This window comes from Heptranchias perlo, chromosome 25 (genome assembly GCF_035084215.1).
Source record: "Heptranchias perlo isolate sHepPer1 chromosome 25, sHepPer1.hap1, whole genome shotgun sequence".
NCBI classification, from domain to species: Eukaryota; Metazoa; Chordata; class Chondrichthyes; order Hexanchiformes; family Hexanchidae; genus Heptranchias; species Heptranchias perlo.
The window spans coordinates 35,873,806-35,901,187 of record NC_090349.1 but is presented as its reverse complement, the minus strand read 5'-3'; the positions used below and the strand labels follow the sequence as shown (position 1 = coordinate 35,901,187).

General features: G+C 42.2%; 1 protein-coding gene across 3 annotated transcripts in view; it reads left to right on the top strand.

Moving 5' to 3' along the window:
• The window catches only part of coro1cb (coronin, actin binding protein, 1Cb), a 156,166-nt gene extending 129,939 nt beyond the window's left edge, over positions 1 to 26,227 (top strand). For all 3 annotated transcript variants that reach the window (XM_068006008.1, XM_068006012.1, XM_068006011.1), the window contains exons 5-11: positions 1,316 to 1,497; positions 3,459 to 3,578; positions 8,370 to 8,474; positions 17,143 to 17,288; positions 20,088 to 20,145; positions 20,586 to 20,822; positions 25,557 to 26,227. In XM_068006008.1, the coding sequence (XP_067862109.1) occupies positions 1,316 to 1,497; positions 3,459 to 3,578; positions 8,370 to 8,474; positions 17,143 to 17,288; positions 20,088 to 20,145; positions 20,586 to 20,822; positions 25,557 to 25,676 (968 nt within the window). In that variant the 3' untranslated portion in view covers positions 25,677 to 26,227. The remainder of the gene's footprint in view (positions 1 to 1,315; positions 1,498 to 3,458; positions 3,579 to 8,369; positions 8,475 to 17,142; positions 17,289 to 20,087; positions 20,146 to 20,585; positions 20,823 to 25,556) is intronic.
• Positions 26,228 to 27,382: the final 1,155 nt, after the last annotated feature.

The window sequence follows — 27,382 nt, the reverse complement described above, 5'->3', positions numbered from 1 at the left end:
AACCATAGTGAAAGGAAAAAAGTAATACAAAATACTGTTTCATCACGTTCTAGTCCACAAAAAAAAACATTTTTTAAAAAAAAAGTTTGGCTTAAGACATCTCCTATGGAAATTGCAGACTTGTACTAATAATAAGTCTGTGTAATCTAAGTCTTGGATTTAGTCCACCCGTTGTCATATTTGAAACTGTCGCACTCAATTGGCTGAAATGAAGCAGCACCAAATCACACCTGGACAGGTAAGGAACCTAACAATGTACAGGTAGCATCTTTTTGAGGGCAGGAACAGCTTTTTAAAGCAGACAAACGTCCCTGCGCAATGACAATTAATCCCCAATTAACCTCAGACCATGCTTATATCACTTCTCCACAGGGGGACGAGTTGAGCAGGTAGGAACATATGTTTGTTCTGCTCTGGTTACATTTTGTAGCATTAAAAGAATAAGCAAGGCTAAACAATGCTCCACCCTTTGAGTATTTGGAAAGAACCATTAAGACTTTTAACACTCCTTACTTGCACAACGCAACACACAATATATAATGCTCTTGTCCTCTGCCATAGGAGATTTGCTTTCATATGTGGCTATATGCATCTAAAAATCTTAAAGCACTTCGTCTACAAAACCTTACTTCCTCTTTAAGCTTTTGTCACACTTCTGACAACTTTTCCATTATAAAGTCTTATGTCCACATTAACATTCGAAACTACCGATATAAACCGGTCACACTATAATTGGACCCTCCCACCATAGTGGTGCTGTAGCACCTCAGTTTGGAGTTTCCCAGCTCCTCAGCCCGTAGAAACTCCTACACTCCAATCATCTCTACTTCTTTGCTTCCTAAATTGCTGTAAGTTGCCCTTTTTATTTAAGAATATAACATAAAAAATATTTAAGTGCAGAATATACGACTTTAAAATGGGGACTGAATGATACCTGATCCTGGTCCAGTTATTCTCCCTCTAATCCTGCTTTACCTCATGACTGCACTTCGTCTTGACTCCGTGTGCCACGCCCTGGAAGACTGGTTAGTCCACATATCAAATCTCTGAATAAGTGATTTGATTGCAAATGGTACGAAAATAAGATACAAAAACACTTAATTTCTAATGTTGCAATTTTTCGGTTAATCCAATGGGAAATAGGGAAAGTATGATATTAAATTGCAGGTTGGACTTTGGAAAGTGTTCGATTTCTTCCCTGAGGGTTTTGTGGTGAAGGGTTGTTATGATTCTGAAACTGGGGGGGGATGGTCTGACTCACAGCATGATTATCTACTCATACCTATTGATGCATTCCGTGTCCTTTACTGTTTAGGGTGCGATAATGTAATAATCATCTGGAATGTGGGAACAGGTGAGCCCATGATGACGCTCGATGACATGCACCCAGATATGATCTTCAGCACATCCTGGAACCGTAACGGCAGCCTGATCTGCACGACATGCAAGGACAAGAAACTGAGGGTAATCGACCCACGGAAAGAGGATATTATTGCTGTGAGTGCTTTCATATTCCCTTCAGTAAAAGTCCCGCAGGTTTCAATGCTCGAGACACAGCACAAGTTGAATCAGATGTAAACGATAACTAAACTTTTGTAACGAGAAGTACATCGAACTAAACTGCAGCACTTGGTGTTTGGGAGAAAAGCATTTCACCTTTCTGAAAGATCCTGATCCACAGGTCAATGCAGAAGCTGCTGTCTGCTTCAAGAGCAAATGTCTGCATCTCTACACTTGTATTAAAAAAAAAAGTTTTTTTTTGGGAGGGGGGAAGACAAGAGCATGGAATAAAATGGCTTTGTGCAAATCACTGATGCAGTGCTGGTAATAGAGAAGTCCTTTTGTCCTCTTGCACCCAGTATCCACATTGAGCGGTACTAAGTCAGGTGTAGCATTCGTAACAAAGCTTCATCTTTTCCACCTCAAGAACAGCACCCTACTCTACTGCACCATTGCGACATTTCTATTTCCTACCTCAGTCATCTTACTTCATTTATCTAGTCTCTTCTTGTGAGTTTGCTCATTTCCAAATTATGGACTTTTTTTTAATGCAGTGTACTCTTGTCCTCTTCATGACCTTACAGGCAGCATGTGGAAGACCTAGGAATCTGGGCTAGATTCAAATTAGTGTCCGAGGTGAAACCTAGTGCCACAAACCCACTGAACTGTCCAATTCCTCTAATGCCCCGTAATAATTTAATGAAGAATTGCTAGAGTTTGTAGTATCTGTTTTTTCAGTATTTTAAAATGCTGGAGGAGTATGGCTTTTTTTGCTGGCAGCATTCTAGAAGCCCCTGTGCGTAATGGTCAGAGTTAGAGCGGGGTTACTTGAATGACCCAAGTGGTGGCAGTGTTGGATATTTAGACCAGGATCATCAGAGAAGCACAAAATATTCCTTTAGTATTCAGAAGGACCAGTTGCTGTACCAACTCATCACAGAAGTGTTACTGTTTTTTTAAAAATGTTTTTGGATTGAGATCCCAAGGTGAAGGGCCATGGCCAATTTAGTGCAGGACATCACCAAGGTTGAGGAAATGTATAAGAGACGACTGGGTACATGGAGTAGTAGTGATTAAGTGTTTTAAATGTGTGAAGATTGAAGGAAGAATGGACTACTGAGGTCGTTAAGGAGAGTCCATAGCTTTGAGGTCATGGGAAAGAGTAAGTTTGTTACATGGCATGAGCCTTGATTTCAGTACAGTGAGGAGGAGAAAAGAGATGTAGGGAGGAGAAAAAGCATGTAGGATGGTGCATTTGGAATGAGAGACAATCTTGAGGGCCAATGAGCATAGCATAGATTCAATAAATATCAAGGTTACAATAAGGGAGAGAGAGGTGGCTTTACCTAAGAGAGTGGTTGCCAATCAGATGAGCTTTTTCTTGTATCCTGTCGGAGTGTGAGGTGCTAGAACAGCCTCCCCAGACGTGAAGGCTGTACTTAAGATTTGGATGGCCTTGGATTTTAAGAGTTAGAAGTGTTTAGCATAAAGAAAAGTAGCCAAATTTTGAAGGCAGCTTTGGTAATGGAGATGTCAAAGTTCCATGTGAGGTTAGAGGAGATGGGCCAAGAATATCACTAGGTAAACTAAAGGACTCTTCAAAAGTACAAACTGGTAACTAGGTTAGATTTGCAAGAGAAATGATAAATGCAAATTATTGTGAAAAACATTGTGTGGTGGGGGGGGGAGGGGAGTGTGCGGGAGGAGAAAAATCTCTCCACCCACCACGGTGTATCCAGACTCGCACGTAGGGGGCAGCTGGTGTAGCTACAAGAGACATCTTTCCTGTTGATTCCACTAATTTGGAAACAAACATTTTTGATCAATGTGCAGTTGAAGGAATGTATATGGATTTTCAACATGTCTAATGTTGTTTGGAATTCTTTACTATTATTTTCCATTGAAATTGAAGATCTTTTTTAAATGCTGTTCCTTCCCCGAATGCTGAACAAATCCAGGAGAAGGATAAAGCTCACGAGGGAGCACGACCCATGAGAGCAGTGTTCTTGGCGAATGGCAACATCTTCACCACTGGCTTCAGCCGCATGAGCGAACGGCAGCTTGCACTGTGGAATCCGGTAAGTGTGGGCATTTAACTCCGTTTAGGTTGAGGAAGGGGGCAAAGAGAAGTCTGTTTGTTCTTGGTAAGTGATTTTCCAATATGCTTTCCAGTCAAATTCTACCTGTCGCTACATGACACTGAGTGAATGTTGGATTAAACCTTTCCTTCTGAAGTAGAATAAAATGAGGCAGGGCTGCATGCCGGAGCCTACCAGTTGTCATGTTGTGTTGTTTGGCAAATGGAGAAAGATTGCCAAACATTTTCTCTCTCGAAGACAGGATGTTCAGTCTAAACTCGTGAATCAGATGATCAGAGTTTTACATACTTGGAGTTAATGTTAGCGTGACAGATTGAAGTCCATTGCGTTTCAGTCGTTGGTTCCCGACTACAGCTGGGCACTGTTGTCTTGGGGCCTCTAGTGGTAGAACTGTGGTACTGTAGACTAACAACAGTTTGATATTCAAGGGAGAAAAAGTTAAGGAAGTGCTTGTTGCTCAGAGTACTCCCCATTATATTGATCTATTGATTAAAAATTTGGTTTGGCTTATTTTAAAATGTCTGATTTAAAAAAAAAATACCCGAACTGAAGCCCATGTTGAATCTCTTTGCATCTAGACCATTCCAGTGATGTCAGTGATATACCAGAGTGACTCCATTGACTTTACTGTGGCTGGATCTGGACCTGCAAACTGATCTATTGCTGCCTAATCCTGGGGGGAAAAAGGCACCACCAATTGGTGGTTTTGTGCAAAAGCTGATGTCACTGAATTTTAATTTTGCTTTGCATGTAATTTTTTTTCTTGCATTAAATCCTCGCACCAGTGTGCTCAGTCCCTTTTTTTTCCTGAACTTTAGTCTGCCTTATTGCACGCGCAAAGACAATGGTGGACAACATACACTGAGAATGCTGCACCCAGGGCTGTGCAGTGAATAAGTTATCAATTTGACTTGACGTGTTTGAGCTATTTGACCAAGTAGCTTATTTCTGTTTATAATCAGGCAAGCTGTGCCTTTCACTCAGTATGCCCACCCCACCAGTGCAAATTTCACTCACTACCTCCTGGTCGAGAATGCAGTTCTGAAATCCCACCAGCATTTCAAGGATATGTTTCAACGATGTATTTGATCTGAACACTTTAAAGTGGACTTTACTCATCTGTGGGTGCTGCTGTGGAACTTTCAATTGAAGCCAAAGTCCTAAGACTGACTGCTCTTGGACTCTACACTGGCTTCAAAGTCCGCACTTCTCTCTTGTGATCTGATGACTGCCAGCGCAGCATTGACGTAAACGGTTCAGTGACATCACAAATTTAAATGCATCCTGTCGATTTGCTTATAACTACTATTTCACATGCCTCCTATCTTTTGGAGCCTCCTTGTGGCTGACCTGGGAAGAGGAGCTGCTTTTGTTACTAAGATTTGAAAGCAGTGGGTCAGATATACAGCACCTTGCATGACTGAATGGTGGGACTTGGGTTTCTCTCCCCTTCCCTCCTCTCCTCCCGCACAGCCCCCAGGTCACCACACATGCTGAGCTCTTGATCAGGAGGATCTGGCAGTAGACTTGTAATTGATAAATAATGGAAATGGCTCTGAGAGGGGGAGGTGATACATATCCACAGAAGGGTTATGAGAATAATTTCAAAGTGTCGGGGTGGGGGGGGGGGTCTTCCTTTCCAGAATTGTGTAGACCAGAGGGTTCCTTTTGCAAAGTATTCACTCCTCGTTTGTGGAGTCAGTGAAGTTGTTCTGTTTTTAAACGATTGATGAATTGTTTGATTTAGTTTGTCTTTATGTTCATTGAGATTTGCAGAAATGGTAAAACCTGACCCTTTCTTTTTGAAAACTGGGACTGTGATGGGCAATGATTGGAAAATGCAGTGCCAAGAATTGTTCATAACGGGGCCCTGTGATAGGCAAAGCTCCAGGTATTGCTCAATGCTTTGAACCGTTTAAAACCAGTCTAAAGGAATGCAAGACCTGAATGGAGTGGTTTTGGTATTTAGTTAAATTGCAATTGTTGAAGTTCCAGCACTGCCTTTGAAGATAATACATAGGAATATATGTTACAGCAGGGAAACAAGCACTTGGCTCAACCAATAAGTGTCGCCGTTTACCTTCCACACAAGGGAATAGCCTTAATTGCATTTACCTACCCTGTTCCCATATCCCTTACCCCCTTTTCCTTCATCCACCTATCCAATCTCAACTTAAATGTTAACATCATTCCTGCCTCAATCACTCACCCTGGGATTGAATTCCATAGTTTCACGATGCTTGGTGTAGGGAAGTTTTTCTTGCTCTCTGTTCTAAATCTTACGTTTAATCTTGGAGCTACGATCCCTCGTCCTGGCCCTTCCAACAACTGGAAACTGTCAGTGTCGGAGGAGCAGTGTTCAGTATCAGAACGGCAAGAAGCAAGTTCCACCTTTATTTCTGCACCCACCACCCCACCAGCACTCTGCTTAGTTACTAATTTTGGTCATGTTGCCATGAGAGGTGCTGAACAGAGACCGGGAATTGATTGATGGGGAAGGAAGGAGAACACACATTTGAGTTTTGCTCATGTTGTGGGAAGGGAATGGCCAGCTTTGCGTATGCTGGCAGAGCAAAGGAGGGTAAATACCCTCAAATAATGGAGTGAAAGGAAAACGCTATTTGTACTTGGACAATTAAAACGCTCTGCAAATTATGAAACCATGGTAACATTTCCCTATAGTTTGACCTTGAGACAGTCTTGAGAGGTGGTATTTAGGATGCAATTACTATTTTGTGTTCTAAACCTTTACTTTAAATGCCCTTAAGTGACCCAGAAATAATTTTTGCTTTTAGGAATAGGCATCTACTTGAAAAATACTGCCTGAAAATATGAATTCCTCACAGTTAAGTTTTTCCAAGGGAAATGGAGGGTGAGCATCGATAGGCCCAATGCTATTTTTATGCCCTATTTCTTTTTAAGATGTCACTTGGCTCAGCGGTAGCATTATCAATTACTGAGTTAGAAGTCTGTGGGCTCAAGCTCCACTCCAGGACTTGAATTTATAATCTAGGCTGACACTACAGTGCAGTACTGTGGGAGTGCTGCATTGTCTTGAGATGCTGTCCTTTGGATGAGACATTAAGCCAAGCCCTGCGTGCCTTCTCAGGTGGACATAGAAGATCCCATAACACAATTCAAATAGCAGGGAATTCTTCTGGCACATAAATACAAGTTTTTTTTTTTTGTATGTGTGCTGTGCAAGTGTTCTATACTTCAATCCTGCTTGTTGCAATACTGTTTCTGACCATCATGTAGAGCTGTTGTGCCTTTCAACCATTTTTAGCAGCTCCTGGTTTTACACAGGTTGAGAGCCTATGAATATAGCTTTTACCCCACACTCCCAAGCATCTTCCATCATATAACACATAATTTATAACTTTTAAACTCTTCATGACTATTACCATCAAGGTTCATAGCTTATGGCTGCCAAAACACAACTGGGAATATGTTGACACTTTTTTTGTTCGAGGTTTAAAGGTCATAATTCGATTGTGAATTGTATGCTTTATTGCATATTTATCCCTACTACCATAATCTAATCTCCCTTTTTTGTCCATTTAATGTGTTTTGCCACCCACCATCATGTTACCCTCTCCCACCACTCATTGTTGGATTCACTTCAAATTGGCTTCCAATCATCCCACAGCAGCAGGACCACCCTGGTCAGTCACAAATGACTTCCTGTGTGACTGCAGCCTCTGCTCGCTATCTTTCCTCATCGCCCTCTACCTTGCCACTGCCTTCCGTGCCAGTGGACACTCCAATCTCCTTCACCGATCACCTATGTGGCACAGTTCTCCCTTATGGTCCCATTCCTATCTGTCTCAGTGCATTTCATACATCTCCAATGGTGTCTCTGTCCATGCCTGCACACTCATCTCTGGTGTATCTCAGGGCTCTATTTTTGGTCCCCCATCTCATAATCAACAGACTTCCCTTTTGAAATCCCCTAAGCACAGGATCAGCTTCTATGTTATCACTTATTGCTCCCACATTTAACAATCTGCCTCTATCATTAACTCCAAGATTGATACTGGGGCTTATCGGGTTAAATTATGAGGACAGGCTGCATAAAGTAAGCTTGTATTCCCTCGAGTATAAAAGATCAAGGGGTGATCTAATTGAGGTGTTTAAGATGATTAAAGGATTCAGTAGAGTAGCTAGAGAGAAACTATTTCCTCTGATGGGGGCGTCCAGAACAAGGGGGAGTAACCTTAAAATTAGAGCTAGACTGTTCAGGAGTGATGTCAGGAAGCACTTCTTCACACAAAGCATAGTGGAAACCTGGAACACTCTTTCCCCTCCCCCCAAAAAGCTGTTGAGACTGGGGGTCAATTGAAAATTTCAAAACTGAGATTGATAGATTTTGTTAGGCAGGAGTTATTAAGGGTTATGGAACCAAGCTGGGTAAATGAAGATAAGATACCGATGTAATTGAATGACGGAGCAGGCTCAAGGGGTTGAATGGCCTACTCCTGTGTATTGTTACTATACTATCTGCACATCTGACATCCAGTCCTGGACCAATCATAACTTCCTAAAGCTACACATTGGCAAAACTGAAGCCAATCCCGCCTGTGTTCAGCTACACATTAGAGCCCTAAGAGCAGATCGCTTGGCTGCCTTGACGATCATGATGCACCACTTGGGGATATCTAGCAGCAAGGGAACTGTGAACAATGGAAGGGAGGGGAAAACAATTTGCAAATCTATTTTTCAATTGCTTGCAGAGCTTCCACTTCCACTGATTCTGGGTTCTCTTTCTAGCAAAGCATTGACGAGCCCATAGCTCTGCACGAAATGGACACTAGCAACGGCGTGCTTTTACCGTTCTATGATGCAGACACAAACGTCGTTTACTTGTGTGGAAAGGTAAGAACATGAGTCCTGAATATTTTTGAGCATCCTTTTTTGTTAATTTTTTTGTTCATATTTTTAAAAAATAGAACATCGAAACATGATATTTTAAGACATCTCCAGCAGTGAATTTATTCTGGAGTTTCCTCCTTATTCAAATCACTTTTTTAAACTGCTTTCCTGGTGCCAAAGCATTTCTTTGCACATGGCTAGCTTCCCAGTTAAAGCAGTGAGTTGCCTGTTTGAGAGAAGCTGCAGCATCTAGAACTGGTTCTGTGATCAGAGCTGAATATATGCAGCTGCTGAAAGCGTCAGTAAACTGCACTTGGTATGTTTTTAAAAAGTTCAGTTTTGCAGATGTGATACTTAATCCCAAAGGGCTGTGTTGAAAACTGTCTAGTCTCGCTCAGTCGCAAGAGCTGCTCCACATAGACTGGAAAATATAGGGATGGAAAAGAAGGAGGGGAGGGAGGGAGGGAGGGAGGGAGAAGAGGGTGCTGTTAGCTCCTGGGTCAGTATTAACTGTGTCAGCTCTTGGCAGCCCAGCCTTTCCAAAATGGAACGACAGGCAGTTCCAGTCAAGAGGCTCATTTTAAGGGTGTGAATTCTTTGTAATGTGTAAGTTATATATGTAAGATTGTGATTTTCAGGAAGGAAAATTGAAAGTATTCCATTCTCTAGCATTATTTTTCTACTCTTGACAATCACAGGAATTAGTTGATAGGAATGTAACAGCTCTCGGGCCTCTGCCAGTGCTACTCTGTGGTAACCAACAGGAAGTGTAAGAGAGTGGCCCATCAGTGACTCTGCTTCTAATTCGTCGTCTTGCAATTCATGACTCTTGCTGTGTGCCTCGCGCATCGCATCATGGCTTAGATTTGGAAATTTAGTGACAGTCGAGTGTCTTTCTCACAGGGACAGGTAGGAGGCTGTTTGAGTTCAGTACATATTTTGTGAAATGGATTTTGATCATGAAGTTGCAATCTACACTATTCCTCTACCACTAAATGGTTTCAGTCAATCTCCCAGCAGTGAGGCTCATTGTGTGCAGCATATCCAAGTTCCAGCTGGTGTCGCTCTTCAGCTGTTTGGCCTTGGTGAGTGCTGCCAGTAGCTGGGGTTTAGTACTGCGGCCCTTCTATAGAAATAGAGTTGAATGTGGAAGAACATGCATTGTGTCTTATTTGCACGCACACACACTTAACTATGGTTTGCCAGGATGTATGGCATGACTAATTTACCAAGGCATGCACAGTATGACCAGTTTTACTAGGAACTGAGCCACTTAGGTTAGGATTTCTGTGAACTTCAGAATTTAAAAATAGACAATGAGCAGACCTTTGAATCGTAGCCAGCTTTAACTAAGAGAGATGGGACTTGATATTGTGGAGGTTAGCAATGCTTGCTGTTTAAAGTGTCTAATGCTGCATTAAACACTGAAACAGTCCCCCTCCCCGCCCCATAGCTAACAAGTGAAACAGCTCTGCGTGTACAAGTATGTCATAAAGCAATAAGCTTGTGTCAAAGCTTTAGCCAAGCCTGGAAGTATCGGAGCATCCTTTCTGCCCCTCCCTGCATCAGAACATCCTTTCTGCCCCTCCCTGCATCAGAACATCCTTTCTGCCCCTCCCTGCATCAGAACATCCTTTCTGCCCCTCCCTGCATCAGAACATCCTTTCTGCCCCTCCCTGCACAATCCAAATGTACAGAAGGCCATCTGGGCCACTTATTGATTCATCTCGGGAGCTGCCTTGGGCGCTCGTATGAGGGAACTGAGCAGCTGGTGGGGTGGAGCTAATGGCTTTTATTGATTCAGCTCCATCATTCTGCTGGGCTCTACAACTATTAGCCAGATCACTAACGATCCCCAGCATATAGTGCAAAAAAAAAACTATTCCCCCAAAATGGCAAAAGGAGTAGTCCTTTTGCCATTGAGAAGTGTTAAAATATTTTCATGCAATGATTACTCTTTAGTATTAAGATTTACTGAAATATGAGTATAAATGCAGCAATTGTTTTCTGCTGTTAATCTGTCTAATAACATCATTCAGGATCTCTATAGAGTTGCATTTTGCCTTGTACAGCCCCAGCTGACTCTGTAAAATCTGATCTTAAAGCTGCCTGAACAGGAACTGGTCCACTGTCTCATTGGTGGCTGCAGCAATCTCCAAACCAATGCCAACAAAACTTGTTGAGCTCAGCAGAGCTTTAAAAAATAAGTTTGTCCAGTGAGTAGGTGAACCGTATGGGTCAGGGCGATCCTAGGTTCAATCGTTAGCCTGTCCTGATTTAGCCATTTTGATCCTGGGTGCCCTACAATTAGCCTCAGTGCCTCTGGGTTAGGGAGAGGGTAAATTGGACAAAGCTCCCACTCCTGATTACAACAGGACTTGAGTAGCAAAGTGCATGTGTGTAAATGTCAGCTGAGGATGGTATCTGGCCTGACTCCAGTGTTACTTGCAGTCAACTATTCTGTCCAGTCACTTGTCGAGACGTGTGTGTGAATAACAGCCACAGGGTTACCAATAAGGTGATGCTTGTGGAACTGAACACCATCACTGAATCGATGCCTTCAGAAGGGGAGAGGAGAAAAACTTGAGATTTTGTTTTGGAAAACTATCTGCTAAAAGGATAGAAACTTGATAAATACTTTTCCCAGGCACACTTTTATTGTGGGGATATCTTTTTTTTTAAAAAACAAAAATTCGAATAGTCTAGATGAACTGGTTGGGAGGATGTCCTGAGCTGAATGGTCCAGGGTAACCAAGTAACATATGCACAGTTAAAGTAACTACCATTCGTTCAAGGGACTGGTAACCAGGGTAGCTACGCATTAGCTTTGTTGGTACTGTTAGCTTTCACAGCTCCCTCAGCCATTTCCCCAGTGACACTATCAGGGCTTTATTCAGACAAAGCATTCCAAAAAAAATGTAATTATATATGTAAAACATTTTCATGGTATTTACCTGTAGTGCAGGGCAGGTATCTTTCTCTCTGTTTTACTATGACCTTTGCGTTTGTTGGCAGCCTAGTCACACCTCTGCCAAAGCCCTCTGACTGACCACCAGGAGGCTCAAGCTAGCAATCCAGCAATATTGTTTCTTCCCCTCTTTTTCTTTTTCGTTCATGGGATGTGGGCGTCACTGGCAAGGCCAGCATTTATTGCCCATCCCAAATTGCCCTTGAGAAGGTGGTGGTGAGCGGCCTTGAACCGCTGCAGTCCGTGTGGTGAAGGTTCTCCCACAGTGCTGTTAGGAAGGGAGTTCCAGGATTTTGACCCAGCGACAATGAAGAAACGGTGATATATTTCCAAGTCGGGATGGTGTGTGACTTGGAGGGGAACGTGCAGGTGGAGTTGTTCCACTTGCTCTTGGCATAGCTCAGTCCACTAGTGACCAATAGGAATGATTTCTTGTTAAGAGTAAGTGTAGTGTTTAAAATCCCTTTGCTCTTTTTACATCGTATTGAAATACCGCTGAAGTTTCAAATTTAAAAACTTAAGAGCCAGGAATACACGACAGGTCCTTTGGTATCGAAGAAGAAAGACTGCTTGTTAATATTTTGGATGGACTCCAAGATCATGTGCATTCTGATTAAAAGACTTCACCCAAACTGTTAGCCCATCATTTCTCCTGACAGACTTGCTGAACATTTTTAGCATTTTGTTTTAATATATGCTGCAGAGCAGGTGTACTCCACTGGGTGGTGCTGTCTTGCCATTTGCTGTGTTTGTGTGTGCAGAAATTGCTGCATACAACATAGGCCATTCAGTCACATTGCATCTGTGCTGATGCTAGCTGTTCAACTGGATCCCTCTATTCTAATTCCATTTCACTGTCGTGTTTCCTTTTATAATTCATTGGTCTCCTTCTGCGCTGTAAGATTCATTCAGTCCATCGTGCTGGTGCTGACTCTTTGAAAGAGCTACACAATTGGCCGCTGTGCCATCAGCTACCTAGGCCCTAAGCTCTGTAATTCCCTCCCTAAACCTCTCCGCGCCTTTACCTTTCTCCCCTTCTTTACGGCACTCCTTAAAACCTACCTCTGACCAAGCTTTTGGTCACCTGTCCTAATATCTCCCTTATGTGGCTCCGTGTCAAATTTTGTTTGATAACCCTCCTGTCAAGTGCCTCGGGAGGTATTACTACATTAAAGGCGCTATGTAAATGCAAGTTGTTATGGTCCCACTCCCCTGCTCTTTCCCTGTAGCCCTGCAAATTTCTCCTTTTCAATTATATATCCAGTTCCCTTTTGAAAGTTACTATTGAATCTGCTTCCACCGCCACAAATGTTCCTTTTTAAATAATATTATGGTCTCTGCCTCAATGGCCATTTGTGGCAAAACATCCCATGTTCCAATAAACATCCGTATGAAAATATTCTTCTAACATCCCCTTTGTTCTAATAATCCTGTGTTTATGTCCCTTGTTAATCAAAGCAGTCTTTGACTATTTACGCCCTTAAAATCTTCCAGAATTTTTAATCCCCTATCGGATTCTCCCCTTAACCTCAGTGAAAAAAACTACATTTTGTCATAATAGAACCTCTCTTCCTTGTGTCTTTATGGTGAAAAAAAATTCTGTGCCTTTTCCATGGCTCCAATAGTGAATGTCTTATAATGTAGAATCTTTGTGGACTTTTCCAGTTGCACTCCCACATAAAATTCTATGGATGTGCATCCTTGGATTTCAATGTTTATCCGCTCTGAGCTTTATCATGTAGGTTATAGCTCCTTTCATTGTTAAACAAACAGCTTCATATTTCTCTCGACTGAACTGCACCTGTCATCTATTTGCCTACTATGCTAATCTGTCCATCTTCCTGCAATCTCCTGTATTGTTCCTCATAGTGTGCCACGCCTCCTAATTTAGTATCAGGCAAATTTGGATGTCATTCCTCTTGTGTCTATATCCAAATCATTTTTTATATATATATATATATATATATATATATAAATGCATCATCACCAAAGCAACTGCTTTGGCAGAATATAATCTCAAAACACCAGTAAAAGTCCCATGTTATAGAATCTGTAAACCAGTGTCTCTGATCTTTGCGCACTCCATGTAGGGTGTATTAGTGTGCTTGATTTCTAGTGAGAGAGAGGGTTTTAAATTGGAAAAATTAACCCTTTAATCCAAAAAAAATTGAATGCTAGATGTAGGTAGGGTTTCCGGTGGGATTAGGTTTTAGGATTCTGCACGTTAAAGCTGCACTAAGTGTCACCGAACTTAGTTTGACATGTCACAAAGTATAAATATAGCCTGTATGTTCAAATAGAACCACAATGTTGGCTATGGTTATGGTATTAAAAACAACTGAAGGCAATTTTAAATATTTCAGCAAAAGATCTCTTGTTTGGAAGCCTTGCACAGGCTTGTTGAGCCAGTTTCGTTTAAGTGTCTCTCTCTTTTTGCTTGTCCGATGAAAGATAAATTCCAGGTCTGATCAAGCTGCTAAGGTTTTGTCTCAGTACAGTGTCCTGGTGTGGAAGCTTGGATTGTCCTAGATGCTGACTAAAAGATGCTTTTGCTTAGTGTTGCGAGGTGACTGCTCTTCCAATGGAGATGAATCACTTTATCCATGTGCCTTGGTTCTGTTTTTGATCAGAAACTTGTAGAAAAGTGACGGTTCTTCGTGTGAGTATTTCAGGGCAGGGTTCAAACCGAGTGCTGCTAGAAAGAAAACACAAACCTTCACCGAGAAGGTTCAGACCTCGGGTATTGGGTGGGCTGTATTATCAACCCAATGGAATTTCCCTTTCCTAGACTATGAAGCAGTTTTATTGCTCTTTGTGGTGCAGTGTATCTAATAGATATCAATTGGCTGTAAAAAAAAAAAAATGGCAGCAAATAAATTGTCAGAAATCATAATTTTCTGGCAGGACACAGCTGGAATTTTTTTCGTTTCTCCTCCTGCCCCCACTCCACCCAAATGAAGAAAAGTTTATGCACCAATTTCTAAAATTGCTACTGCGCCACTGGCTGTTTGGAGATATTGCTTTATTGGGATTTCACACTTTAATTCTACTTCTAGATCTTTAAGAATATATCCAAGAATACTTTATCCACTTTATTTAGTAAATGCACAGCTGATATCGCTGTCTCCTTTCAGTGTGTTGGTGCAGAGGGGGCATTTGGGTTGATGTTGCCATGCAGGTTGTAACCAGTGTTGACTGCAGAGCTGAGGATGCGGCTTGCACAGGGTGTGTAGTGAAGTTTGTGGTGACTCTGGCACACAGCCTGTAGTGGTGCTCTTGGGTTGAGAGAGCAGCACACACACCAGGCTAGCACTGGGGCTAATTCCCATCTGTGTTCCTCATTCTTCTTGAACTTCTGTTTTCAATGTGATGATTCATATTGTTTCTACACAAAAAAAAAACATTTTTTAAAAAATCCCCCAGTGTAGCTTATTTTTATTACCTATTTTCTTCATAATCAAATGGTGCAGACTCAGCTGTGGAAGATATTCTTGATATAAGCAGGGTTATGGGGTGGAGACTTGAAGTAGTCTGTCTAGATCATGGGCATTGACCTATATCTGGGGGGAGGAGGAGGGAGGGAGAAGCCATATGGAGCTCAAAATTCTTTTCTTAAAGTAGTGTAAAGTTGCTGACACTTGACGTACATACTAATGTCTCCTTGTAATACAAGGGCATTGGACAGCACACAGCAAAATATTCAAAGCAAATCATATCACAGTTGCGCATGTGGGGTTGACCAGCTAGTTTCTAGCTGGTAACTAATTGGTTGACCAGCTAGTTTCTAGCTGGTAACTAATTAAACTTTAATTCCATTACAACAACAGCCACTTGCATTTATATATAGCATCTTTGATAACGCTCCTGTGAATCATTAAACAAAATTTTTGACACTTAATCACATAAGGAGATATTAGGACAGGTGACCAAAAGCTTGGTCTAAGCTAGGTTTCAAGGAGTGTCTTAAAGAGGAGAGCGAGGTATAGGGAGGCAATTTCAGAGCTTAGGGCCTAGACAGCTGAAGGCACGGCTGCCAATGGTAGAGCGATGAAAATCGGGGATGCGCAAGAGGCCAGAATTGGATGAGTGCGGAGATCTCAGGGTTGTAGGGCTGGAGGAGGTTACAGAGATAGGGAGGGGCGAGGCCATGGAGGAATTTGAAAACAAGGATGAGAATTTTAAAATTACCAGTTTAAAATGTACAAGCAAAGCATCCACTCCCTCATCAAACGTAGTTTTGATTTCTTTTGGACAAATAGAAAACTGAACCAAATAATTTAATATCTGAATCATTCAGTAAATCTTATATTTAGAGAAAGAACTTCCATGTGTATATAGTACCTTTCACATCGTCAGAATGTCCAAAGCACTCCACAGACAATGAATCACTTTGAAGTGTTATTTTGTAGGCCATGTCACCATTGCTTTCCCCATCATTGGCAGCACTGTGAATATTAATTTAATCCCTATTAAGAGGGAGTCTTCCCATTAGTGAATTTTAAAAATGGAACTGTGAAAAATTATGATGTGCTCACATTATTTTTGTGAAAGACCAAATGACAACCTCCTGTGGTCTTAATTTCTAAAGAAAAAAAATCTGTGTTTAAACTATATTTTGAGTGTAGTGAACAGCGAGGAGGATAGAAACAGACTTCAAGAGGGCATAGACAGGCTGGTGTAATAGGTGGACACGTGGCAGATGAAATTTAACGCAAAGAAGTGTGAAGTGATACATTTTTGTAGGAAGAATGAGGAGCGGCAATATAAACTAAAGGGAACAATTCTAAAGGGGGTGCAGGAACAGAGAGACCCGAGGGTATATGTGCACAGGCCGTTGAAGGTGACGGGGCTAGTTGAGAAAGCAGTTAAAAAAGCACACAGGATCCTGGGCTTTATAAATAGAGGCATAGAGTACAAAAGCAAGGAGGTTATGTTGAACCTTTATAAAACACTGGTTCGGCCACAACTGGAGTAATGTGTATAATTCTGGGCACCGCACTTTAGGAAGGATGTGAAGGCCTTGGCGAGGGTGCAGAAAAGATTTACTAGAAAGGTTCCAGGGATGAGGGACTTTTGTTACGTGGATAGACTGGAGAAGCTGGGGTTGAGAGAAGATTTGATAGAGGTGTTCAAAATCATGAGGAATCTAGACAGAGAGAAACTGTTCCCATTGGTGGAAGGGTCGAGAACCAGAGGGGACAGGTTTAAGGTGATTGGCAAAAAAACTTTTTTTACACAGTGAGTGGTTATGATCTGCCTGAAAGGGTGGTGGAGGCAGATTCAGTTGTCGCTTTCAAAAGGGAATTGGATAAGTACTTGAAAGAAAAAAAAATTGAAGGTCTACGGTGAAAGGGCGGGGGAGTGGGACTAGCTGGATTGCTCTTGCAGAGATCTGGCACGGACTCGATGGGCCAAATGGCGGCCTCCTACGCTGTAACGATTCTATGATTTTAAATCGGCGAGTACTGAAACTTTGACCAGCTACTGGTCTGAGGGAGTTCATTAATATAACACAGTAGAAGTGACATGACTGCTGAAACACACCAGGTTATCGATCAACTCTATACTGTCTGGTTTTAACTTTTCTCTCTGTGATGTTTCCAACCATGGGTTTTGATTTTAAATTCTTTGAGTCTTTATGATGCAATGATTTCTTCAATTAGTCCATCTCGAGGCTTAAATCTTAACTTTTGTTTAAAACAGGGTGACAGCAGCATTCGCTACTTTGAGATCACAGATGAAGCACCGTTTGTCCATTACTTAAACACGTTCAGCAGCAAGGAGCCACAACGAGGGATGGGATACATGCCAAAAAGGGGCCTTGATGTTACCAGATGTGAGATTGCCAGGTAAGGGCACTGTGCTGCAGTTCGAGTGAAGTGTGTTTTTTTCAAAAAGTGTTTCCTCTAGGCTGTTTCCATCCCATAGCTTCCCTTTTTTTTTGCCACATACATTGTTCTGTTCTGATGGGAGGAAGAGAACTGAGAAGTCTGGAAGACAACATCGCTGATCGATCCTCTTTTACAAACCAGCTTATTTGGTTCGGATTAGCTAAATTTCCGTTCACGTGTGCCTCAGTCAAGAATACGAGCGAGCACCTTGATGTTGATCCGTTGCCTCATACTAATAATAGTAGGAAAGTAAATCCGTAAACCGTGTAAGGGATATTAGTCAAAGGCTATCAGATAAATAGAATCAGAGAAAGGTTACAGCATGGAAGGAGGCCATTCGGTCCATCGAGTCCGTGCCGGCTCTATGCAAGAGCAATCCAGCTAGTCCCATCCCCCTGCCCTTTCCCTGTAGCCTCTGGTTCTTGACCCTTCCGCCAATGGGAACAGTTTCTCTCTATCTACTCTGTCTAGACCCTTCATGATTTTGAATGCCTCTATCAAATTTCCTCAACTGTCTTTGTTCCAAGGAGACCAACCCCAGCTTCTCCAATCTATCCATGTAACTAAATCTTTGATCTGGGACTGGGCTGGAGATTCACTATCCACATCTAAGTTTTGTAGATGCCTGAAATTTATTTTACCTCTGGAAATGTATTACGTTATCCAGTCCAAAATATATTAACAGTTACATAAACCAGTCACAGCAAGAATGCTGTAGATTGGTAATCACTTCAGACAGCAAAGTAGTCAACGATGAAGTTAGCCACAGCAGGTGTCGACTAGTAGTGGCTCATTGGTTAGCATTCTCGCCTCTGGTTCAAGTCCCACTCCAGAGACTTGAGCACACAATCTAGGTTGGCACTTCAGAGCAGTACCGAGGGAGTGCTGCACTGTCGGCAGTGCCATCTTTTGGATGAAATGTTAAACTGAGGTGTAAAAGATCCCACAGCACTATTTGAAGAGGAGCAGGGGAGTTCTCCCAGTGTCCTGGCCAACATTTGTCCCTGGTAACCATTTGTGGTTCAAAAGGCATAAGGGATACTTTCCTTTATTAGCCAAGGCATAGAATATAAGAGCAGAGAGGTTATGCTAGAACGGTATAAAACATTGGTTAGGCCACAGCTTGGGTACTGCATACAGTCCTGGTCACCACATTACAGGAAAGATGTGATTGCACTAGAGAGGGTACAGAGGTGATTTACGAGGATGTAGCCAGGGCTGGAGAATTTTAGCTATGAGAAAAGATAGGTTAGGCTGGAGTTGTTTTCTTTGGAACAAAGGAGGCTGAGGTGATTGAGATATATAAAATTATGACAGGACTAGAAAGAGTGGATAGGGAGGACCAATTTCCCTTCGCAGAGGGGTCAGTGACCATGGGGCATAGATTTAAAGCAATTGGTGGAAGGATTAGACTGGAGCTGAGGAGAAATTTTTTCACCCAGACGGTGGTGGGGGTCTGGAACTCACTGCCTGAAAGGGTGGTAGAGGCAGAAACTCTCAACTCATTTTAAAAAGTACTTGGATGTGCACTTGAAGTGCCGTAACCTACAGGGCTACGGACCAATTGCTGGAAAGTGGGATTAAGCTGGATAGCTCTTTTTCGGTCGGTACGGACACGATGGGCTGAATAGCCTCCTTCTGTGCCGTAACTTTCTATGATTCCCTCAACCAACATCACTAATACCGATGATTTGATCATCTGTTTCATTGCTGTTTGTGGGACCTTGCTGTGTGCAATCTGTTTCTCTCTCCACAGCTGCAGCCTGACCAACTTTTTCCATTTTTATTTCAGATTTCCAGCATCTGCAGTATTTTGCTTTTTTTTTTAAAAGAACTGATTAGGTGTTTCACTCCTTTCCTGTACCAGCACCTAATTAAAATCAGATGTGTAGATTTGATAAAGATGGGTGCTATTTCTTATCCATCCAGACAGTGTGATCCATTAATTTTCTATGTCTAGCACCAGCCACTAATCAAAAACAACAACCAGTTAGAAGGGTCCTTTTTTTATCCCCCAACTTAACTACCTGGAGTCTTTTGGACAGTTGTCGCAGGATTTCATATTAACCATTTTAGACTTCCCAGAATTGAGCAGTGATCACTTTTCCTACCATGAGACCATTACTTGGAGCTGTGCCCAAGTGTCCACGTTAACATGTTTCCCCTCTCACTACATTCTCTCTCCTCCCCCCCCCCCCCCCCCCCCCGACTGCCCTTAATGATTTTAGCATTACAATTATGGTATGCTTTTATGCTGCCAAGCAGTCAGAGAGGCCGTTTGTAAATAAAATGGCATAACAATTGCATTGTGTAAGAATGTTGTTGGCCTGGGAATGAGTCTCAAATTCATGTCTATGTAAACAGTGAGAATTCGATTGTGTCCTGTGCAACCCTGTTCGTTTTTTAAAAAAAACCCTCCCTAGCGAACTCATCTCTGTAATAAATTGAGAGTATTGGATAAAGAATAATGGTTACCCAGTAGCATTTTCATTAAGGTCAAGTAATTTATAAGGCATATGAGATTTCAGCCTTGAAATCTCTCCAATCTCCTTATTTTTTAGGTTTCATTTTGGCTGAGGTGTTACTGTCTGCATTGGAGTATATAGACCCTCTTGGTGCACTATACTGACACTGAAGAATGCTTTGCTGTTATGGATTAGCGATTATATTTTATACAAATGATTTCAGTCCTGATGTGACCTTTTTTCACATGAATTTTGTTTTTAAAGTATTTAAAATGTTAATTTCTATTTGCAGGTTTTTTAAACTTCATGAAAGGAAGTGTGAGCCAATCATCATGACTGTGCCAAGAAAGGTGGGTGATATTTTAGCTTTAAAAGCAGAACTTCAGTGCTCGTTCTTCTCTGTATAGAGGCAGAAATGGTACGATATTAGTGATTGGTTTTGGTTCCACTGGTGACATCACCATCTCGAGGGCAACTAGGGATTGGTAACAAATGCTGGCCTTGCTGCTGACTCCCATATCGCGAGAATGATTTTTAAAGAAAATTCATGGTATTAACCATAACTCGTCTAGTATTCTCATTATTTCAGATTTACAATATTTGCATTTTTTTTTCTTTTTACCTCGCTCACCTTTTTGCTGCTTGTTAACATAATCCAGTCCAATCATAGGGCTGTACATCATATCCCATGGCTTCTTACGTATCCTGTCTCTAGGCTGACGTGTGTTTGTTTCTGTTAGTTGCTTATTGACTTGTAAAATGATTTATCCTTTTCCCCACCATTTTCCAGTCTGACCTTTATCAGGATGATTTGTATCCCGATACGCCTGGGCCAGAAGCAGCAATGGAAGCAGAGGACTGGTTTGAAGGGAAAAACAAGGACCCCATTCTCATCTCCCTGAAACATGGCTACGTAGCTGGAAAAAACCGAGAGTTTAAAGTCCAGAGGAACCGTCTAGACAAATCAGCAGTGAACAAAAAAAGTGAAAGTGGCAGCACTCCCATTAAGGGAACCACTCCCAATGCAGTAAGTATATCATCCAGGCGGCTGTGGTTTCTTCTCCTGTTCCATTGAAGCTCCAAATGCATGTTCTAACACACTGTCCCTTCTTGCATCCTCAAGTATTGAAATCAAGGCTTACTGTGCTGTCTCCTCTACTCTGATTCATTCTTTCTTAGGACCTCAGAACTGTGGAACTCCTTAATTCCATCCAATCTTCCCTACTTTCTGCAGTCTATGGTCTTTTTAAAAAACCGAGCTTGCATAATGTAACTCTGACTCTTGATTTACCTCATTTTCTCTCCTACTCTTTCCAACCACTGTGGGCCTTACTCTTTCAGCACCCGTTACAGCACTGGGAAAATAACCTGTTGGGAAGCTTCTTAGAAGGTGGGAGGAATTGAATCCGCACATTTTGGAAAGTCTGTGTCTTGAATGTTGGTTCTTTTGAATTGTAAACGAATAGACCTGCACTTGGTGAGCCATTGGCCTCTTTTCAAACCAGGAGGAACAACGGAGGCTGAGGGGAGATTTAATTGAGGTATATAAAATTATGACAGGACTAGACAGAGTGGATTGGGAGGACCTATTTCCCTTAGCAGAGGGGTCAGTGACCAGGGGGCATAGATTAGAGGGGAGCTGAGGAGAAATGTTTTCACCCGGAGTTTGGTGAGTGGGGTGGGCGGTGTCTGGATCTCACTGCCTGAAAGGGTGGTAGAGGCAGAAACCCTCAACTCATTTTAAAAAGTACTCGGATGTGCACTCGAAATGCTGTAACTTACAGGGCTATGGACCAAGTGCTGGAAAGTGGGATTAAGCTGAAAAGCACTTTTTCAGCCGGCACGGACACGATGGGCTGAATGGCCTCCTTCTGTGCCATAACTTTCTATGATAAGGCAGAAACTGGAACTCCAACCCATAAATGTACTTTCATCCTGACTTTTCTCCAAACAATATAACTGAAATGGATGCTCACAGTTTAGGTAGTGCCTTGTTTCACTTCAGTATACAGCCAGTCCACTAAAAACTGCAAGTTTCTCTTCTGATAAGCTTCCACCCTGCTCTTTTAACCACAAACTAACGATCAGGAAGCTCCTACAGTGTTGGGCCACATATCACAAAGACAGTCTGGCTCTACAAGTAAGTACACGGCCCTTGTCCTACATACCCATTGCTGCATTATTATTTTTAAAAAATTGCTGCCTACTTTATATTTGTCAATAAAACGCAAAGCGTTCCTCAAACGTCTGAGTGCTTCACACGGAATGAATTACCTTGCAGCACAGTGACTGTTATGCAGGTAAACCTGGACGCCATTTTGCACATAGCAAGATCCCACAAACAGCGATGAGATGAATTGACTATTTGGCAGTGTTCAGTGTTTAACCAATAGAGCCAAACTGATTCTACTGATGAGTGGGCAAAATTCCTATGATGCAGTCAAAAGCACACATTTAAGAAGTCACCCCATTCAGTCATTTTGAAAAATGTGACTCCTGCCCCATTAAATCAGATTTACTTGTGTGAGGCAGGACCGCTGATGCAAGATCAATGTCGCAGGTAACAACTGAGCCACGTCTCAACTAATTGCATCCGGGTCCTCAGATGAAAAAAAAATGGAGAATAATTAAAATAAGTACATTTTTAAAGTAAGATTAAAATTACACCGGACGAACGTGCATTTATATAGTGCCTTTCATGTCCTCTGGAATGCTAGAGCACTTCACAATCATTGATTGTAGTCGCTGTTGTTACGTAGACAAACACAGCAGCCAATCTGCACCCAGCAAGTTCCCACATACAGCAGTGAGATAAATGACCAGATAATTTGTTTTGGTGGTGTTGATTGAGGGATAATTGTTAGCCAGGAACTCCCGTGCTGCTCTTCAAATAGTGCCATGGGATCTTTTACATCCACCTGAACAGACAGATGGGGCTTCGGTTTAACATCTTATCTGAATTCTTAAATCCCTCTCTCCTGCCTCCTCAACTCTCGCCTCCAACAAGTGCGAGAAGCTCACTAAGATTGAGACCATCCGTTCAGCTGCCTCTGCCGCTTTCCTCCCAGCCCACCAAGCCAAACTTCCCCTATGGTTTCCCCCCTGCCCTAGCCCTGAACTCACATCTTCTCTAGTTTCTCTCCTATCTCTCTTCATGCCCTCTCCGAGCTAATCTTGATCATGAGACCCACCTCCTGCTCTCTCTCGGCTCTGCTGACCACCCAACGTTCCTTCCTGGCCCCCGTGTTAGCTGATGTTAAGTTCTCTCTCGGGTATGGTCCTCCTCCCCTTCAAGTCTGCCGTCATCACCCCCCCTCCTCAAAAAAAAAAAAAAAAAAAACCCACCTTAACCCTCTGTCCTTACAAGCTACTGCCCCATCTCCAACCTCCCTTTCCTCTCCAAAGTCCTTGAACGTGTTGTTGCCTCCCAAATTCATGCCCATCTTTCTCGCAACTCCATGTTTGAATCCCTCCATTCAGGTTTCTGCCCCGCCACAGTACCGAAACAGTCCTTATCAATGTCACAAATGACGAGCTATGTGACTGTGACCCTAGTAAACAACTCCTCCTCCTCATCCTTCTCAACCTGTCTGCAGCCTTTGACATGGTTGACCACACCATTCCCCTCCAACGCCTCTCCTCTGTCATCCAGCTGAATGGGACTGTGCTCGCCTGGTTGCATTCTGGTCTATCCAGTCATCGCCAGGGAATCACCCGCATTGGCCTCTCTTCCCATTCCCACAATGTTACCTCTGGAATCCCTCAAGGATCTATCCTTGGGTCCCTCCTACTTCTCATCTACCTGCTGCCCCTCGGCGACATCATCCAAAAATACGATGTCAGGTTCCACTGATGTAAACTGACGACATCCAGCTCTACCTCACCACCTCCCTCGTTCTCTCCACTGTCTCTGATTTGTCACACTGCTTGTCCAATGAACAAAAATTTCCTTCAACTAAATATTGGGAAGACCAAAGTTATTGTCTTCGGTCCCTGCCACAAACTCTGTCCTCTTGCCACCGACTCCATCCCTCTCCCTGGCCGCTGTCTGAGGCTGAACCAGACCGTTCGCAACCTTGGCATCCTATTTGACCCTGAGATGAGCTTCCGACCATATAGCACTTGTTACATCCTGCGATTCAGAGAACAAACCACCAAGACCACCTACGTTCACCTCCGTAACATTGCCCATCTCCGCCCCTGCCTCAGCTCATTTGCTGCTGAAATCCTCGTCCATGCCTTTGTAACCTCCAGACTTGACTATTCCAATGCTCTCCTGGCCAGCCTCCCATTTCCACCCTTCATAAACTTGAGCTCATCCAAAACTCCACCATTGTTGGCTGTGCCTTTAGCTGCCTAGGCCCTAACCTTTGGAATTCCCTCCCTAAACCCCTCTATCTCTCCCCTTTTAAGACGCTCCTTAAAAGCTACCTCTTTGACCAAGTCTTTGGTCACTTGTCCTAATATCTCCTAATGTGGTTTGGTGTCAGATTTTGTTTGATCGCTCCTGTGAAGTGCCTTGGGACATTTTTACTATGTTGAAGGTGCTATATAAAGGCAAGTTGTTGTTGATATAGAACATTCTATTCCTTCATCTGATCGTTAATGTATATGGTGAAAAGCTGAAGCTCCAGTACAGATCCCTGGGGAACATCACTTGTTACATCCTGCCAATCAGAGAACAAACCCTTTTTTCCTATTCTGTCTCTTACCTCTGAACGCATTACCAACCCATGTCACAAGATTACTTCCAATTCCGTGCCCTCTCATTTTTGCCAATAATCTCTTGTGCGGAACCTTATCAAATACCTTCTGGAAGTCCACATAGACAACGTCCATAGACACAACCCTATTCACCATGCTCATGACCGCCTCAAAAAAAAAAAATTCAACTCGATCAGACATGACCTACCCTTTGAATCTATGCTGACTGAGTAGCTGATATTTTTCCAAGTGCTCAGTCACTTTCTCTGATGGTAGATTCCAGTAACATCCCCACAATTGATGTTAAACTGACAGGTCTGTATTTACCTGGTTTCTCCCTCCCTTAAATATTTGACATTTGCAATTTTTCAATCTAAAGGTAAAATTCCTGAATTTAGATAGCGTTGGAAAATTGAGCAAAGCATCTACAATTTCCTCACCTATTTCTTTTAATACCCTAAAGGTGGAAACCATCAGGTCCTAGAGATTAGTCTATCTTAAGTCCTGTTATTTTCTCCATTGACATTTTTTTAACTTGTATTACATCCACTAAGTTCTTCCCCTTGACTTATTTTTCGGTTCCCTTGTACTGCATGTTTTTTGGCCATTTCCTCCACTGTGAAAGTGGATACAAAGTAGTCATTTAACAAGTCAGCCATTTTCTTCTTATCCATTATAGTATTGCCTGAATCAGCCTTTAATGGGCCCTCATTCCCTTTTACCCCACACTCAATATATTTATCAAAAGTTTTGCTGTTAGCTTTGCAAGTTTTTTTTCATATTCTATTTTTGCAGTTCTTACTATTTTCCTCCACCAAATATAAACTTTGGTCCTCTACCATGTATTCCTAGAACTGCAGAACTTGGTTCTTCACTGAGATGTGTAACAGTTCATTAAGAGTAGTTCTTGCAGTCCTGTTTGTAACTGCTACCACTTTTCCAAGGGCAGTACTTCAGCATGAATGTATGTTGAGAAAAGTTGTCGTGTCCACATTGAGCTGATTCCAATTCTGTACTGAAAGATGGAAGATTAAATGTTCCTTTCTCTTTTTTTTAGAATTCCGAATCCAAGTTGGATGAGTTGTTGCAAGAGGTTAAAACTCTGAAGGCCACCATCGCCAGCCAAGACGAGCGCATTGCCAACCTCGAGGATCAGATGGCCAAGATCGCTATCTGAAGCCTGAATTACGCTTAATTATGGGAGTACAGTTGTCTGGTGTGGATTATTGGGAATCCTCCAGCCACCAAAACGCCAACCCTTGTTACCCTGCCATTGGTGGAAGCACCCTTCAGCATTCCAGTATCAAATTGCCCTCTCTTTTCTCCTTTCTCACTGGACTAACTTTGTTACAATTTGGAAACACAATACACTTTTTTTTTTAAAAATAGAATTTATTTTCAGGATTTTTAACAGGAGACAATTGTCCCTTTTTTTTTCTCCACGCTTTCCACATTGAAAAAATGAGTATTAATTTTTTTTATTCCTAACTCAAGTCCTATGCATATATAAAGGTGTGCTCTACTCTAATACTAGAGTGATTTCCAGGTTATACGGGCTTGTCTGTCTCTTGTCTGTCAGGTACCTGTTTTTAAAAGTGACTACACATTCCATGTACAAGTGTACACCATTGAAGAACACTTAATGGGTTCAGCTCTTATAGAGCAAAAAATGGTGATCTGTCATTGAATATACTTCCAATTACAAAGATAAAAACATTGATTATAAAATTTCTGTGGTTTTGTTTTTTATTCTAACTTTTTTTAAAATACAGAAGGAACAGGAGGCACTCCTGTTTAGAAAACACATACATTTGGTTTGGCTTATTCCATCTCTCTCTCCTGGATGCAGACACTCTTGTACCACTATCTTGCCCAAGTCTAGGCTTTCCGTGTATAAGTCTGGTCAGTGAGCATCAGCAGACTATTTGACAAACACTGTGCGAGGCATCATCGCAAGTCCATACGTGCATTTTCCAGCACAGGTCGTGCTGGGAGCAGGGACCCTGGCTGATTTATCTCTTTCTGGCACAAGGGTGCTGTGATGAATCATTGTGCTCTTACCAATTGTGTGGCTGAGGTCAACTAACTCAACACAGACCATGAATCAAACCTGATGTCTCCCTGGTGTCAATGGATCAATAACACACTGAGCCATCAAGGAGATGCATCCTATTTTTTTTAAAGCTACTAATTCTTTTGAAGACTAGTAGAAACCATCTTTTCACTATTTGCCTTATCAAAACCTTTCAAAATCTTGTGTATCAACATTAAATGGGGATGTAGTTAATTTGAAATTCATCTCAAGGAGACCATTTATTTAAGCACCATTGGTCCAAGGACACTTTTTTGTCTTAAAGGAGCAAATGAGCAGGATAAATGTTTTAGTTCCAGGATCCCTATTTGTTAAATGGTGCATCATGTCATCAACAACTTCCACTATATGGCAATGTAACAAATATCCTCAGATACTTCATAGGGTAAGAGTTGGGGGGACTGACCAAAGGTAGTTTTTGAGGAAGCTTTTAAAGGTAGCGAGCCAAGTAGTCAGAGGCAGAGGGGACTAGGAAGAGGTCAGGAGGATGGAAGGTTCTGACACCAAAGGCAGGGAAGGAAACCATAGTAGGTTAGACTCTGGAAAAGCGAGGATGTAAGATGGAATGTGGGGCTGAAGAACATTGTAGAGGATGGGTGGAGTAAGGCCCTGTAGGGATTTGAAAATAAGGATTTCAAAGTTAATATATTTGAGGACAGGAGCCCATAAAGGTTGATAGTGACAGGGGGATGATGGGTGAGTGGGACTTGGAGCAGAATCAAATGTGGGTGGCAGCAATTTTGTTGGAGTGGAGTTTGGGAGGCCAGCAAGGAGAGTTTTGGAGAAATTGT